The sequence below is a fragment of the Ictalurus furcatus genome, chromosome 2 (assembly GCF_023375685.1).
Source record: "Ictalurus furcatus strain D&B chromosome 2, Billie_1.0, whole genome shotgun sequence".
In the NCBI taxonomy this organism is placed as follows: domain Eukaryota; kingdom Metazoa; phylum Chordata; class Actinopteri; order Siluriformes; family Ictaluridae; genus Ictalurus; species Ictalurus furcatus.
In genome coordinates, this window is record NC_071256.1 from 23,845,730 (window position 1) to 23,860,621 (window position 14,892).

Genomic DNA, 14,892 nt, shown 5'->3' on the forward strand with positions numbered 1-14,892 from the left:
ATATTTGTTGTATTAATGTGCAGGAGAAGCCCGTAGGACTGTTGGAAGCCCCACAAAGCAACATTCATCCTCTGAGAAGACTGCAGACAGTGGAAGTCAAAGCTTCAGAGTCTTCCATGACGGTGAGTGAGGGTGTATATATATGCATGGTTGGATTCACTTTGAAGCTGAAGTATAGTATTTTTCAACCCGATGAACGATAAAGCATACAGTTTTGTCTATATTCATAAATGCTTTGTTAAAGCCCATGTTGAATTGATTTGTTTTTATAGCCAGACCTTTTGAACTTCAAAAAAGGGTGGCTGTTCATAGATGACCATGATCAGGTGAGTACTTGGTATTTTGGCTTCTTGGGGATCACTTGAGGGAATCTCCTTATGAACAAGTATGAAAAAAAGCCCTAATTATGCTGGATTAATTTTATATGGGGAAGTAGAGTTATGCAATTAATATCATTATATACAGTCATGTGAAAAAATAAGTACACCCCATGGAAATGGTCTTTTTTGACATATTTGGACAAGCTTTGAAACAAGCTTTACTCATGTTTGAAACAGGGACTATTAATAAAGGTGATATACTTGAACAAAACCACAAGGAAAATATCTTTTTTTTTTTTTTTTTTTTTTTAAATCATTTATTCATATCAATATCTTAGAAATTTAGAAATATCAATAGTTCTATTGAAATACCAATAGATGTAATATTCCTCTGTGGAAAAAGTAAGTACACCTTTGTCTTCAGAAGCTAGTATTGCCCCCTTTAGCAGAAAGAATTTCTTGTAGGCATTTTGCATAATTGTCCACCAGTCTCTGACATAAGCTAGCTGGAATTTTTGACCACTTTTAAATGCAATATTCTTTCAGTATATACAGTATGTACTGCCCGTTTCAAATCCCCCCACAACATTTCAATGGGATTCAAATCCGGGCTTTGACTAGGCCATTGCATAACCCTCCATTTCTTATTTTTGAGCGATTCCTTGGTGGATTTGCTAGTGTGCTCAGGATCATTATCCTGTCGAAAGATCCACTTTCAGTTCAACTTCAACTTTTGGACAAATGGCCTCACATTATTGTCAAGTACTTTTTGATATGCTGCAGAATTCATAGTTGAATCAATGAATGCAAGTTGTCCTGTCCCTGAAGCAGTAAAGCAACCCCAAACCATAACATTTCCACCACCGTGCTTCACAGTTGGTATGAGGTGCTTCTCCTGAAAAGCTGTCTTTGGTCAGCACCAAACATGTCTGCTGTTACTGTAGCCAAACATCTCTATCTTTTGATTTGTCTGTCTAGAGCATATTATTCCAAAAGGCCTGGTCTTTTCCTATATGCTCATTGGCAAAGTGTAGTCTTGCAAAGGCTTTTTCCTGGCATGCCTCCCATGCAGGTCAAATTTGTGCAATCTCTTTCTGATTGTAGATGCATGCACTTTGACACCAACAGTTGCAAGACTTACTAGCAGATCCTGTGATAAAAGTTTGAGGTTCTTAGAGACTTGTTTTTGCATCAAATGCAAATGCTCTTGGGCTGAATTTGCTGGAACGGGCAAATTGGCAGTTGTTTGAAATCTGTGCCACTTGTAGATGATTTTCCTTAGAGTGGAATAATGATAATCTTTTTAAATCCCTTGCCAGACTCATAGGCATCGACAGCCTTTTTTCTGAAGGCCTTGTAGAACTTTTTAGATCTTGGCATGATGACACCACACACCTCAATAACAAAGGGAACACCAGACATTAGATATGAGAGAGGTCTAAATAAGACAGGTTCCACCTGCACTCCCTAAGCAGGTTGTAATCACTGGCATCCAATCTTGATCACCTGATTCCAATTTTATGGATTTGAAGGTGTGATAAATGTAGGAATGTACTTACTTTTTCCATATGACTGATCTGTATTTTTTTTTTTGTTAATTTAAATTGTGAAAATTACTACAAAATGTCAATTTTATGTGTTATTTGGTAGAGTGCATCACCTCTTTCAAATATCAGATATTAAATGAAAACCTGACTGCCACTGCCAGAAAGCTTAAAATGGGCCGTGGTTGGATCTTCCAGCAGGACAATAATCCAAAACGTACATCAAAATCAACACACAAATGTTTTACTGATTACAAAATTAAGGTCCCGCCATGGCCATACCAGTCCCCTGACTTGAACCCCATAGAAAACCTGTGGGGTGAACTGAAGAGGAGAGTCCACCAGCGTGGACCTTGAAATTTGAAGGATCTGTTGAGATTCTGTATGGAGGAATGGTCTCAGATCCCTTGCCATGTATTCTCCAACCGCATCAGGCATTATAGGAGAAGACTCAGAGCTTTTATCTTGGCAAAGGGAGGTAGCACAAAGTATTGACTAAAAGGGTGCAAATAATTGTGGCACACCTATATTTAACAAAGATAATTGTTTTTGGATAAACCCGTTTTGTTTGCCATTGTTTGATATCCATGAAAGCAGAGTATTTTTGTGAATTTTTTTTTTTTTTTTTTTTTTTTAACAGAAGATCAAAAGGTTAAACAAATAGACAATTTTTCACAGCCTTCTTTGCTCATATTAACCAAGGGTGCCAATATTAGTGGAGAGCACTGTATAAATAATATGTATGTTTATATAATGATACAATGACAAACATATCTGCTGATGTCTATTTTCTCCAGTGGAGGAAGTACTGGTTCGTGCTGTCTGCTCATAGCCTACATTATTACTTTGACTCTGGAGCAGAAGAGGCAAGTTCCCAGATATTCCTTTCTATCAAGTCAGAAGAAATTCACTGTGTATGCTTAGTAGTTTTAGAATATTAACAGACAATATTTAGAGATTGTTCTTAATAACAATATTGTTTTTCTTTAAAGTCCTCACAACTGGTAGGAGAAATTGACCTGACTTCCTGTCACAGAGTTATTGAGCTTCATGACCAGAGGAACTTTGGCTTTGAAATATGGGTATACCAAATAATTTATAATATAATATATAAGGTATTTTATATTAACAGATGAAACCATTTATTATAGATGATTAAATAATAATTAACAATTAACCCACCTAGACTCATGGATTGGTCTACAAGTTAGCCACTGTGACTGCTAGGATGCGACAAAACTGGATTCAGGCTCTTACAAAGAACATTCAGGACCAGAATGCACCAGATGTTGCCAGGTAAATGCATATAAACAAGTCACAAAGAACATCAGTTAAATTTACTTTAGCACCAGAAAGAAGGAATGTTCAATCCACTTTAATTTTGTTCAGCATTCCAGATGATTGTCCATCCAGAGTGGGCCCTCGCTCTGGGCCAGATGTTACGCAAGAATCCATGTCTCTGTCTTGCCCTGTCAATGATGAGTGCTGTACAAAACAGAGTTCTGATCACTATACGAGGTGCCAAGGCCATCCTAAAACTTCCAGCTGGACTGAGATGTTAACCCTGGAAGGGGCCAGAGAACAAGAGAGGGTAGAGCAGAATGCAGAGGAGAGCATCAGCAGGTGGAGGGGAAGACAGGAGCGCAGGCAAAGGTATGCCATTGTGATGGGGTCTTCATTATGCCCCCTAGATGAGAGGAGCAGCTCTACACAGGAGAATCAGCAGCAAGAGAGAATGAGGGAGATTGAAGAATGTTGGCTGCAGGTGGAGAAGATGGCTATTGGAGAAGAGAAAAGGGTGCTACTTTACCCAGCATGGCAGCACGAGGACTCTGTTGAGCTGAAGAAACATCTAGAACATTACAGGAAGAGGGTGAGTGGAGATATGTTTTCTTAGACTGTACATTATGTTCAATAAATCATTTAAAATAATATAGATATAAACAATCAAGAAAACAAACAAATATTTAAATGCCTATAGTATTCTAGTATTTGGTATTCTCAGTGATACCTAATAACTGTACCTAGCTCTGCTTTTTGCTGCTTCTTTTGACATTGTAGTGATTTTATATGTTTATTAATCTGCTAAAATTGTAGTTTGAGTGGATGTATATTTTTGTGTCTGTTTTGAACATCAGATGGTGGAACTGACTATCCAGTCAGAATCAGATAATGAGGACTACTCACAAGATCATGGACATGGCACAGACTGGAGTTTAGGGGTAAGATTACAATTCATTATTGTCTTCTGGGTCAAATTCATGGTATATACAAACACTATATGGCCAAATGTTTGTGGAAACCTGACCATAACACCCGTATGTGCTTTTTGAATATCCCATTCCACATTTACTCCTCCAGTTTTTGGGAAGGCTTTCCACTAGTTTTTGGAAAATGGCTGTGAGGATTTGACCATTCAGACATGGAAGCATTAGTGAGGTCAGGCACTGATATCAGGTAAGGAGGCCTGGGACACAGTCAGCATTCCAGTACATCCCACAGGTGTTCAGAGGGTTTGAGCTCAAGGTTTTGTTCAGGCCACTCAAGTTCTTCTACTCCAACATTTGCAAAACCATGCCTTTATGGACCTCGGTTTGTGCATATGGGCATTGTCATGCTAGAACATGTTTGAGGTAGGCCCCTTAGATCCAGAAAAGGGAAATTGTAATACATACTATCATACTACAGCATACAAAGACATCCTCTAGAATTGTGTACTTCCAACTGTGTGGCAACAGTTTGGGAAAGGCACACTTATGGGTGTGATGGTCAGGTGTTCAGAAACGTTTGGCAATGTAGTGTATCAATTGATTGTTATTATTTGTGTAGAATGCTCAAGTTAAAACATTTTGAAATTATTACATTAAGATGGACAGACCTGACCAAATATTTTATTCCTCATTGAAGCAGGAGCCAACATGTGATCTTGGAACAGAATCAGGACCTCAGAAGATGGGTCCAAATAAACAAAACCTCAGTCTGACTGACAAGTACCAAGAGACCAAAGTGCTTGTTAATTCGAAAGATCTAAGAAGACAACAGATCAATGACCTGATGGACCTTCATCCTTTATCCCAGTCCAGCTCTGAATTCACAAATGAACCTAAAAGAAAGAGTGAATGCAATCTGTTGCATGAGGTAATTACTTCTGACAAACCCATTAAGAGCCTCAGATCACTTGCTTTGTGCCAGGCAAGCAGAGACAGTGAAAGAGCTGCAATGGCCGTAAGTGAAGATACTGATTCAGATAAAGCCATGGTGAAGCTGTTATCTCAGCAAGCTGATTTCCTGACTAGACAAAATGAGACCCTTAACCAGCGGAATCAGGAACTGGTAAATCAGTTAGCTGAAGCAGACCGAGAGATAGATAGACTTAAGGCAGAAATCTTCTATAAACCAAATGGCCACCAGCCTGAACTCGAGTCTATAGTGGAGTGTTTGGAATTGGAATTGTCCAGGAGCTGTGGGCAACTCAAAGAGGCACAGATCCAGATAGCAGAAATGGAGGAGAAGCTGAAAGACACACATCAAAATCTGCAGCTTAAAGAGGCTATGCTCAGAGGCCTGGGCTTCTTAACAATGGACAGTGAATATAAAATAGCATTTCCAGAAATAATTGACAGACTCCGTCAGTGTGTGCAGGTGCTGGAGTTGAAAGTCTCTGAGGTAGTGAGCCAACAATGGCTTTCAAATCTGACTTGCAAGGAACTGCAGACCCAGAACACCCTTCTCATGAAATCAGCAGTTCAGAATGGTCAGAAGATAATGAAGGATGACGAGAAAAATAAGATGTTGGAAAGAGAGCTAGGATCTAATATACCTCAGTGTAAAGGATTGGCACACATAAAAGACCAGCAGCATCAGAACAGATTAGAGTCCGTTGAAGAAGCACTAAAGAAGAGGTCCAGTGTGTTTAGATTGTTACTAGAGGCCATCAGTCATCTAGCTGGAAATGAGATGCCAGAATCAGTCTCCGAGCTTGAGACTGCACTGATGAACCCCAAAGTGTTAAGGAGGCTACAGTTGGAAAATGACATTTGGGAAAGCTTTGTGAACACCTTAAAGAACACTACCTCTAATAACTTGGAGAATGAGGAAGCTGCCTGTCTACTACAGAGTTCCGAGATGAAACTAGAGGAAGTTAAAATGTACCTTTCAGCCCTCAGCATTTACAAAAGTACCAGTAGTAACTCACTAACTCTGAGCAGTTATTCAGGACCAGATAATTCAGGCAATACATCTTCAACTAACCCTGGCATTATTGGTATAAATGATGGTGAAATGGAGGAGGAACAAATTGATGTAATGTGGAAAGGTCTGAAAGAGCACATGCAGAAGAGATTGATCCTGATCGATCATGTAACATCTAAATTGGAATTATTTACCCCTAATAAAAATTTTTCTGAGACAACAAGGCAGTGTAGTATCTGGAAGAAAACAAATGCATTATATCCCATGATCAGTGTAGTCATGGACATCGTGACTGCTTATTTGGTAGAGAAGCTGAGTCAGTCTGTAATAATGCAAAAATCTATTGCAATACAAACTGAAAACCAAGAGATGAGGTTGGAACAGAACAACATGACTGTTCATGAAAAATCTGTGGTCAGTGAAGTCACTGAGAAAGAAACTATTACCAATTTGAAAAGTCATATTAATGAACTGGAGCACCTGCTATCTGAGAGACTGACATCTCTACAGCAGCAACATGAAAAGGACAAGGAGAGACTCAAGGTGAACATAATGGTTGTTCTATCATTTTATCCTTCACTTTAGAATTTCACAATTTTTTTTAATTGAAAACACATCACTAACTGCATTTTTTAAAAACATGTTTTCATCCTAATACATAATGTGGTATTTTGTTTTGCTCTTTCTCTGAAGGCTGCATTTGAACAGAGCATCACATTGTTGAAGGAGTCTCATAGGAAAGCCACAGAAGTCCTTCTCCTCAAACACAAGCAAGAGCACGAGTTGTTACAGGAGGAGAAAGAAAGACTTCTAACTGAAGAGGTGGCCGACTGTCTCACTGGTGTGTGCTATTATTTGTGTAGGTATGGTCATTTCTAAACCTGATTTTGTGAGTAACTCTTCTTGTGACCATCTACAGTTATTGAAGCCATGAAGAGAGCCTATAGCTTAGAGGTGGAGAAAATGCTGCAGAAGGCATGTCAGGAGAAGACCTATAATGGTGGCACAAATTTTGAAGTGATATTGAAAAATCATAGGTAATGGAACAATACACCATACATAAATTTTTAGCAGTCAGAAACACTATAATACTGTACCATGTTTATAATTATCATCTACTCTGTTTATCTTTAAGTTACAATAACATTTTGATGGCTATTTTCCTCTGTATTTATGTGTATTGGTACCAACTACAACATTGCTATAATATATGCATGTATATATTTAGATAGTATGTGTATTTGTTACTTTGAAAGTATTCACGCCACGTCAATTTACTCTGCATCCTGAAAGTATTCACAGCGCTTCACTTTTTACACATTTTGTTATGTTACAGCCTTATTCCAAAATGGATTAAATTAATTATTTTCCTCAAAATTCTACAAACAATAGCCCATAATGACAACGTGAAAGAAGTTTTTTTGAAATCTGCGCAAATTTATTAAAAATAAAAAACAGAAAAAGCACATGTGCATAATTATTCACAGCCTTTGCTCAATACTTTGTTGATGCACCTTTGGCACCAATTACAGCCTCAAGTCTTTTTGAGTATGATGCTACAAGCTTGGCACACCTATTTTTGGGCAGTTTCTCCCATTCTTCTTTGCAGGACCTCTCAAGCTCCATCAGGTTGGAAGGGGAGCGTCGGTGCACAGCCATTTTCAGATCTCTACAGAGATGTTCAATCGGGTTCAAGTCTGGGCTCTGGCTGGGCCACTCGAGCATTCATAGAGTTGTCCTGTAGCCACTCCTTTGTTATCTTGGCTGTGTGCTTAGGGTTGTTGTCCTGTTGGAAGATGAACCTTCACCCCAGTCTGAGGTCCAGAGCGCTCTGGAGCAGGTTTTCATCAAGAATGTCTCTGTACATTGCTGCATTCATCTTTCCCTCGATCCTGACTAGTCCCCCAGTTCCTGCCACTGAAAAACATCCCCACAGCATGATGCTGCCACCATCATGCTTCACTGTAGGGATGGTATTGGCCAGGTGATGAGTGGTGCCTGGCTTCCTCCAGACATGACGCTTGCCATTCAGGCCAAAAAGAGTTCTGTCTTGGTCTTGGTCTGAGAGTCCTTCAGATGCCTTTTGGCAAACTCCAGGCGGGCTGTCATGTGCCTTTTACTGAGGAGTGGCTTCCGTCTGGCCATTCTACCATACAGGTCTGATTGGTGGAGTGCTGCAGAGATGGTTGTTCTTCTGGAAGGTTCTCCTCTCTCCACAGAGACACGCTGGAGCTCTGTCAGAGTGACCATCGGGGTTTTTGGTCACCTCCCTGACTAAGGCCCTTCTCCCCGATTGCTTAGTTAGGCCAGGAGGCCAGCTCTAGGAAGAGTCCTGGTGGTTCCAAACTTCTTCCATTTACGGATGATGGAGGCCATTGTGCTCATTGGGACCTTGAATGCTGCAGAAATATTTCTGTACCCTTCCCCAGATCTGTGCCTCAATACAATCCTGTCTCGGAGGTCGCCAGACAATTCCTTGGACTTCATGGCTTGGTTTGTGCTCTGACATGCATTGTTAACTGTGAGACCTTATATAGACAGGTGTCTAATCATGTCCAATCAACTGAATTTACCACAGGTAGACTCCAATCAAGTTGTAGAAACATCTCAAGGATGATCAGTGGAAACAGTATGCACCTGAGCTCAATTTTGAGTCTCACTGCAAAGGCTGTGACTACTTATGTACATGTGCTTTTTTTGTTTATTATTTTTAATAAATTTGCAAAGATTTCAAACAAACTTATTTCACGTTGTCATTATGGGGTATTGTTTGAAGAATTTGAGGAAAATAATGAATTTAATCCATTTTGGAATAAAGCTGTAACATAACAAAATGTGGAAAAGCACTGTGAATACTTTCCAGATGCACTGTATTCTGTAATTGATTAAGTTCTTTTTTTTATTGCAAAATATACTCTACACTGGGGGGGGAGATTCTGACAGAGTTTTGTAAACTCAAACTGCTGTGACACTAAATTGGGCTCAGGGTCATCGTCTTTGATTATCCTCAGGATTGATCGTCAAGGTCCTGCAGAATACTGTGGCTTCCATCGGTCTTAAATGGAAGTTCTGAACAATTTGTAGGGCTATACAAAAGGGAGCGGTAATGATGAACCCAATGGTCATTATCATGGCACTCCCAGAAGTCTTGTGTTGGGATCAGAAGAAAGATAATCTCTGTTGTATTCCGTCAATTAGGCCTTTATGGTACAGAGGCAAGACAGAAGCCATTTGCCAGTAGGCACATAAATGAATCTTGGCTCATGAGAAATAATATTCTATAATCTGATGAAACAGAGATTTAATTATTTTGCTAAAATGCCAAGCATTAGATCAGAAGGAAACCAGGTACCGCTCATTACCTGGCAAATTCCAGTCCCTACTGTGAAGCACGTGGTGGTAGCATCATGCTTTGGGGATGCTTTTGCAACAGGAACAGGGAGCATCATAACCAAGAATATTTAAGGCTATGATCGCTGCCAAACTACCCTACTCTGTATTTTTGTAGGGTAAATACCCCCCCCCCCCCCCGATATATACACATAAGTGAGTGAGGTGTTTGGTTTTTTGTTTTTTTTTTTTTTTTAACTACGCAAAATATTACTATATAATAGTTCTATGGGTGTGTGTATGTTAGTGAGGAGTTGTCAGCAGTTCAGAGGGAGCTGGATGCACTGTCTGAGCAGTACACTCAAAAATGTCTGGAGAATGTGCACCTGGCTAAAGCCTTGCAGACCGAGAGAGATGCTCTACAGCAGTATCAGTGCCAGAACCTAGCACTTAGTGCTCACAACCGGGTAATGTAAAATAAGCAGCATTAACATTTTGGACTGTTAGTAATGAAAGCTACTAAGCATTTATTCAAATAACTGGTTCATTGATTATTTTGATATATTATAAAAATACTGGTTATATTCCTGTGTGTTGTTGAACATCTGATGAATTGTATGTTTGCCCATTGTATAGGAACTAACTAGTCACCTTGTTAAGGAGATCATGTCAACAGTAGCAAAGGATGGTTGCAGTCAACTGGTTCATGATCGGGAACGATATGAATTGATGGTTAGCGCACTGTTTTTGTTTTTTACATTTTTTTATTTTAGATTTTTAAATTAATTCTTAGAACTTGTTAGAGACCCTGCTAGTGATATTGACATCACTCTGTTTAGACTGGTATCTATAATATTTATCTGTCTTCTCAGATCAAGCTCCAGGTTAAAGAGTCCTGTCAGGAACAGGAAATTGACACTTTAAAAAATGAACTCTATGCTGCCAAAATGGTAAGTACAATAAGGAGCATATCCAAACCACAATGTTTCATCATGCATCATGACTATTTCATAATGAATAATCAAGTGAATGATTGTTGGACCAAATTACTTTAATATGCTCTCATTCATTCATCTTTATTAACTGCTTGATCCTGGTCAGTCAGTCAATTTTCATATCCCTCTTTATTTATATTACTTCTTTTGCAGGATCAAAATATTGCTTCAGAGAGATTCCAAAAAATACAGACAGAACTCAACTTGGTTAAGGAGACAGCAGAACAACAAATTTCACAACTCAAGGAGAATCTGAGACTAGTTTACAAGGCTTTAGAAGAGTCTATAAAGAAGACAATGCCAGCTACTCCGCTTGCTGCTTCCTCCTAGACTGAACTATTTAAAAGCTGGCAAATATCACTTTACAATTATTTTTCCATACCTGATCTTTGTAATGCAATATTAAAATTTTATTAGGATACCTGTGAAGCTTATCAGTGCAAATGAAGAGACCAGACAGCCTTCAGTTGGTGTAAAACTAATCAAAGTGTAAAGGTTTTATATTTGTGTCCATCACTGAATGCTTATTAGATTTCTGTATCATATCAAGGCACAAACTGTTTACATGAATGGATATCTGGACTCTAAGGGAAGAAGGGTTCTTTGGATAGTTAATGGGTTTTTAGCTTTAATAGGTTCTACAGCCCTGAAAGGTACATGCACATCATGATACATCTGATGTGTAAAAACCAACAAATACTTTTCCTAAGAATTGAAATAATTCTTTTGATTTTGTATCTTTGTTTTGTACAAAGCTTTAAAGACCTTAAATTATGAGTTAAATTAGTTGCATTCAACTATGAACAAAAAATAAACAAAAATCTAAAAGATTTTTGTTTTACTCTGGTTTTTCTACTTTAGCAATATCTTCTTACATATATGCTTTCCACTAAGGCATGTTATACATCCAAATATATATGTTGTATATTTCTGCATTATTTTTTGTTTTTGTGGTGTAGAATAATTTTTGTTACGTGAGAGAGTTTGTGCTTTGAGGGAGGTGGTGGGCATGGGCAAATGCCATTGATCTGGTTAAACATTGGCTTAATGATTAATTTTTCAAAAAAAAAACTGAGTAAGCTGTGTAGTGATTTAATTATTTTGATTCTGTTCATAGAGGTAACTGAAGTTCTGTTAATATACACCATTTAAATTTCACATATTTCATATTAAAGGTGAAAATACAAAATAGATGAGCACTGACAATTTATTTATATTAAAATTCTTTATCACTGCTTTAATTTCTGTCATTCTACTCACTTTTTTAATATCTACAAAAAATCAGTGGCTTTGTGCAGTCCTGTGAGTTGAATGAAGGAGACTTTCTAGTTTTGTTGAACAGCCAGCTGTTTCAAGTCCATGTTGTCTGTTTTCCATATTCTCTATCACATTGTTCAGATTCTATGGAGCTCACAGAAACCACAGTTTTTTTCAAACAGGTATTTGGCTACATTTCATTAGGTTCATTCATATATCTCATCTTCTGAATAACGATCATCACACCTAGCAGTGATGTATGTATTAGGGCATAGTCAGATACTAAATTGTAGGTATGCCAACATTGGTACTGTATAGTGCCTATTTTGGGTGGTTGGGATGTTGGTCTTTTCTTGCTCTCCTCTGATCAAAGTGGTAGAATTCTCTGCTAGTTAACCTCAGATACTCACATATTTATATAGTTTTTGATGTCTTACCTGATTGTACACTTTCTTTAAATAATGAGGCACAATATTCTGGGAATTTTACCAGTGTATCTACTATACAGACAACCCCTCTTTCCCATCCATCAAACTAATTAACAGCTTATGCAAGATTTTTAGCAGTTGGTGGCATGGTATGGCCAGAGGGGTAGTGGCTGAAGCCTTGCTTCCTGATTCGTATTTGTGTATGTACAGTTGATGTCAAGTATATGTATGCCTTGCAGAATCTGCAAAATGTTATTTCTCTCCCCTTTCACTGACAGTGAGCTACAGTCCCCTCCTAAACCATTGGAAGGGCAAGGCCAATTCATTTGTTCATGCTATACACCAACACTTCAGAGAATCCAATTTTTAGGTGAGCAAAAGTATAGGAACAGATACACTTAATATTTGATTGCATCCAATGGCATATCCCTTGCTTGCAAAAGCTGCATCAAGCCAGCGACTCACTGATATCACCAAATTGTGTGTTTTTTTTTTGTTTGTTTGTTTTTTTTTGGTTGGGGGGTTGCTCAGTTTGGTTAAGGTCTGGTGATTGATTTGGCCAGTCTAAAACCTTCTTTTTTTCCCCCTAAGATAAAGTCATTTGTTGAGTTGGCGGTGTTTTGGATCATTGTATTGCTGCATGATAAAGTTGCTCTTGATTAATTTGGATGCATTTCACTGTAAATTGGCAAATAAAATGTTCCTGTGAACTTCTGAGTTAATTCTGCTGCTACCATCATGAGTTACATCATCAATAAAGATTAGTGAGCCTGTTCCAGAAGCAGTCATGCAAGCCCAAACCATGACACAACCTCCACCATGTTTCACAGATGACCGTGTATGTTTTGGATCATGAACATATACTTTCTCCACAATTTGGCCTTTTCATCACTTTTGTTCCAGAATTTTGTGGTTCATCTCTGTATTTCTTTGTGAATTCCAATCTGGCTTTCCGATTCTTACTTCTAATGAGTGGGTTGCATCTTGTGGTAAGGCCTGTATATTTCTGCTTTAAGTCTTATATAAATCTTCTTTGAATGGTGGATTGAGATACCTTCACCCCTGTCCAGTGGAGATTATTGGTGATGCCATTGACTGTTGTTTTGGGGTTTTCTTCACAGCTTTCACAATGTTTCTATCATCAGCTGTTGCTGTTTTCCTTGGCTGACATATTCTGTGTCTGTTGCTCAGTACATGAGTGGCTTCTGTCTTTTTCAGGACCTTCCAAATTGTTGTATTGTCTGTACTCAATGTTTGTGCACTGGCTCTGATTGATTTTCCCTCTTTTCTTAGCTTCAAAATGGCTAGCTGTTCTCCCATGGACAGCTCTCTGATCTTCATGTTGGCTTGTCCATTTTAACAAGAATGCAATCTTTATAGGTGAAACTGAAGGCTAAAACCAAGCATAGCTGTTCAGAGCTATTTATTGTTTAAACAATCAATCTAACAGGACACACCTGGATGGCGGTGTACCTTCTCTTAATTAACTACAAAAAATACAGCAAGGTTTTTAAACTCTACTTCTAGAAAATGAAGAACAACAAATGTGCATCAGGTGCATTTTTCTTTTCTTTTTTTTTTATTTTAAAAAAAAGTTTTTAATCAGTTTATGAAGCCACTGTAAACTTTATCATCTAGAATAATTTCTTTGATCAGCCTATGATTTAAATATGTTTATAATGTAATCAATCAGGTCCAAACAGAAGGTAAAACAATCAGCGTGAGAAGAAATGTTTTAATCCATCAAAGGCCTAATAATTACTTTGAAATGTATTTCAATCATAAAGAGAGAGACTTAATATTAAACCAGCATTTAAACATATTAAGCATATGATTATGTTGTGATAAAATATGGAATTTTTTTTTATCAAAGTATAATCCAATCATGTATAATCAATGTATAAGGTATAAGAGGGTATTCATGTATATTAATCAAAGAAACCAGGACAAGTGGATTTAACTCCAGCTTGTGAGGAATCACTGAATACACATTCCTCATTTGCAGTTTGTATCTTTTTCTTCCTAGCTCGTTAACTTGTTATCCGTCATTCATTCCTTAGCGTGTATCCACTATTATATGCCAAGAGTGGGAAGTTAGAATAATACAGGATATGCACGTACTGATAAGACCACCTGTCGTAGGGAGGATGCACCAATGACTCAAGGGCATGCATGGGAGTTACTTTGCTAAAAGACCTCCTTCGTACTCCGCAAATCTTATCACAGAGTGAATGGGTTGTAGAGTCTGTTCTGGAGGGGTATAAAATAGTGTGTTAAGATGGGGTCGGACAATCGCTTTGCAAACCGACTGGACATTGGTCACTATTGTAATAAAAGTCTCATTTCTTTTTGCCATTAAAAACCTCGAGACTCGGAAGTTTAGTTTTTTTGCTGAAGAAGATTAAACGACATTCGTTACATATTATATCGTAATTGTACAATCCTAACGTATTTTGAGCAGGCAATAGATTGACCGTCGACTACAGACACGTAGCATCCACTGATTCCACCATTTTTCTTACTGACATGCCCCCAACTCAAAGAAAATATCGAGTTTCCCACTCGTAATTACGACTTTGTAGTGGCGTTCATGTGCGTCCAACTCGTAATTTCGAGCTTTCCGACATGAAACGCACCAGCGCCTAGGGTCTGAGGTGCCGACTCGAGCACAGCCAATCGGAGTCCAGTCCTGCTCGCTGTATGAGGTTCTCCAAACTAGTGATGGGAAGTTCGGATCATTTTACTGACTCGGATCTTTGAATCTCGTTCAGCAAAATGAACGAATCTTTTTACGAGTCATTTCGTTCATTTCAGCAGAATATAATTA

The 14,892-nt window shown here is 38.3% G+C and overlaps 1 protein-coding gene across 1 annotated transcript in view; it reads left to right on the forward strand.

The window, feature by feature from the left end:
* LOC128625656 (paramyosin-like) overlaps positions 1 to 13,787 on the forward strand; it is a 21,440-nt gene extending 7,653 nt beyond the window's left edge. Inside the window, exons 5-16 of the mRNA XM_053654189.1 lie at positions 24 to 326; positions 2,662 to 2,946; positions 3,051 to 3,160; positions 3,254 to 3,737; positions 4,003 to 4,086; positions 4,772 to 6,598; positions 6,749 to 6,896; positions 6,975 to 7,092; positions 9,693 to 9,852; positions 10,022 to 10,117; positions 10,258 to 10,335; positions 10,534 to 13,787. Coding sequence (XP_053510164.1) covers positions 3,093 to 3,160; positions 3,254 to 3,737; positions 4,003 to 4,086; positions 4,772 to 6,598; positions 6,749 to 6,896; positions 6,975 to 7,092; positions 9,693 to 9,852; positions 10,022 to 10,117; positions 10,258 to 10,335; positions 10,534 to 10,710 — 3,240 coding nt within the window. The 5' untranslated portion in view covers positions 24 to 326; positions 2,662 to 2,946; positions 3,051 to 3,092 and the 3' untranslated portion in view covers positions 10,711 to 13,787. The remainder of the gene's footprint in view (positions 1 to 23; positions 327 to 2,661; positions 2,947 to 3,050; positions 3,161 to 3,253; positions 3,738 to 4,002; positions 4,087 to 4,771; positions 6,599 to 6,748; positions 6,897 to 6,974; positions 7,093 to 9,692; positions 9,853 to 10,021; positions 10,118 to 10,257; positions 10,336 to 10,533) is intronic.
* Positions 13,788 to 14,892: the final 1,105 nt, after the last annotated feature.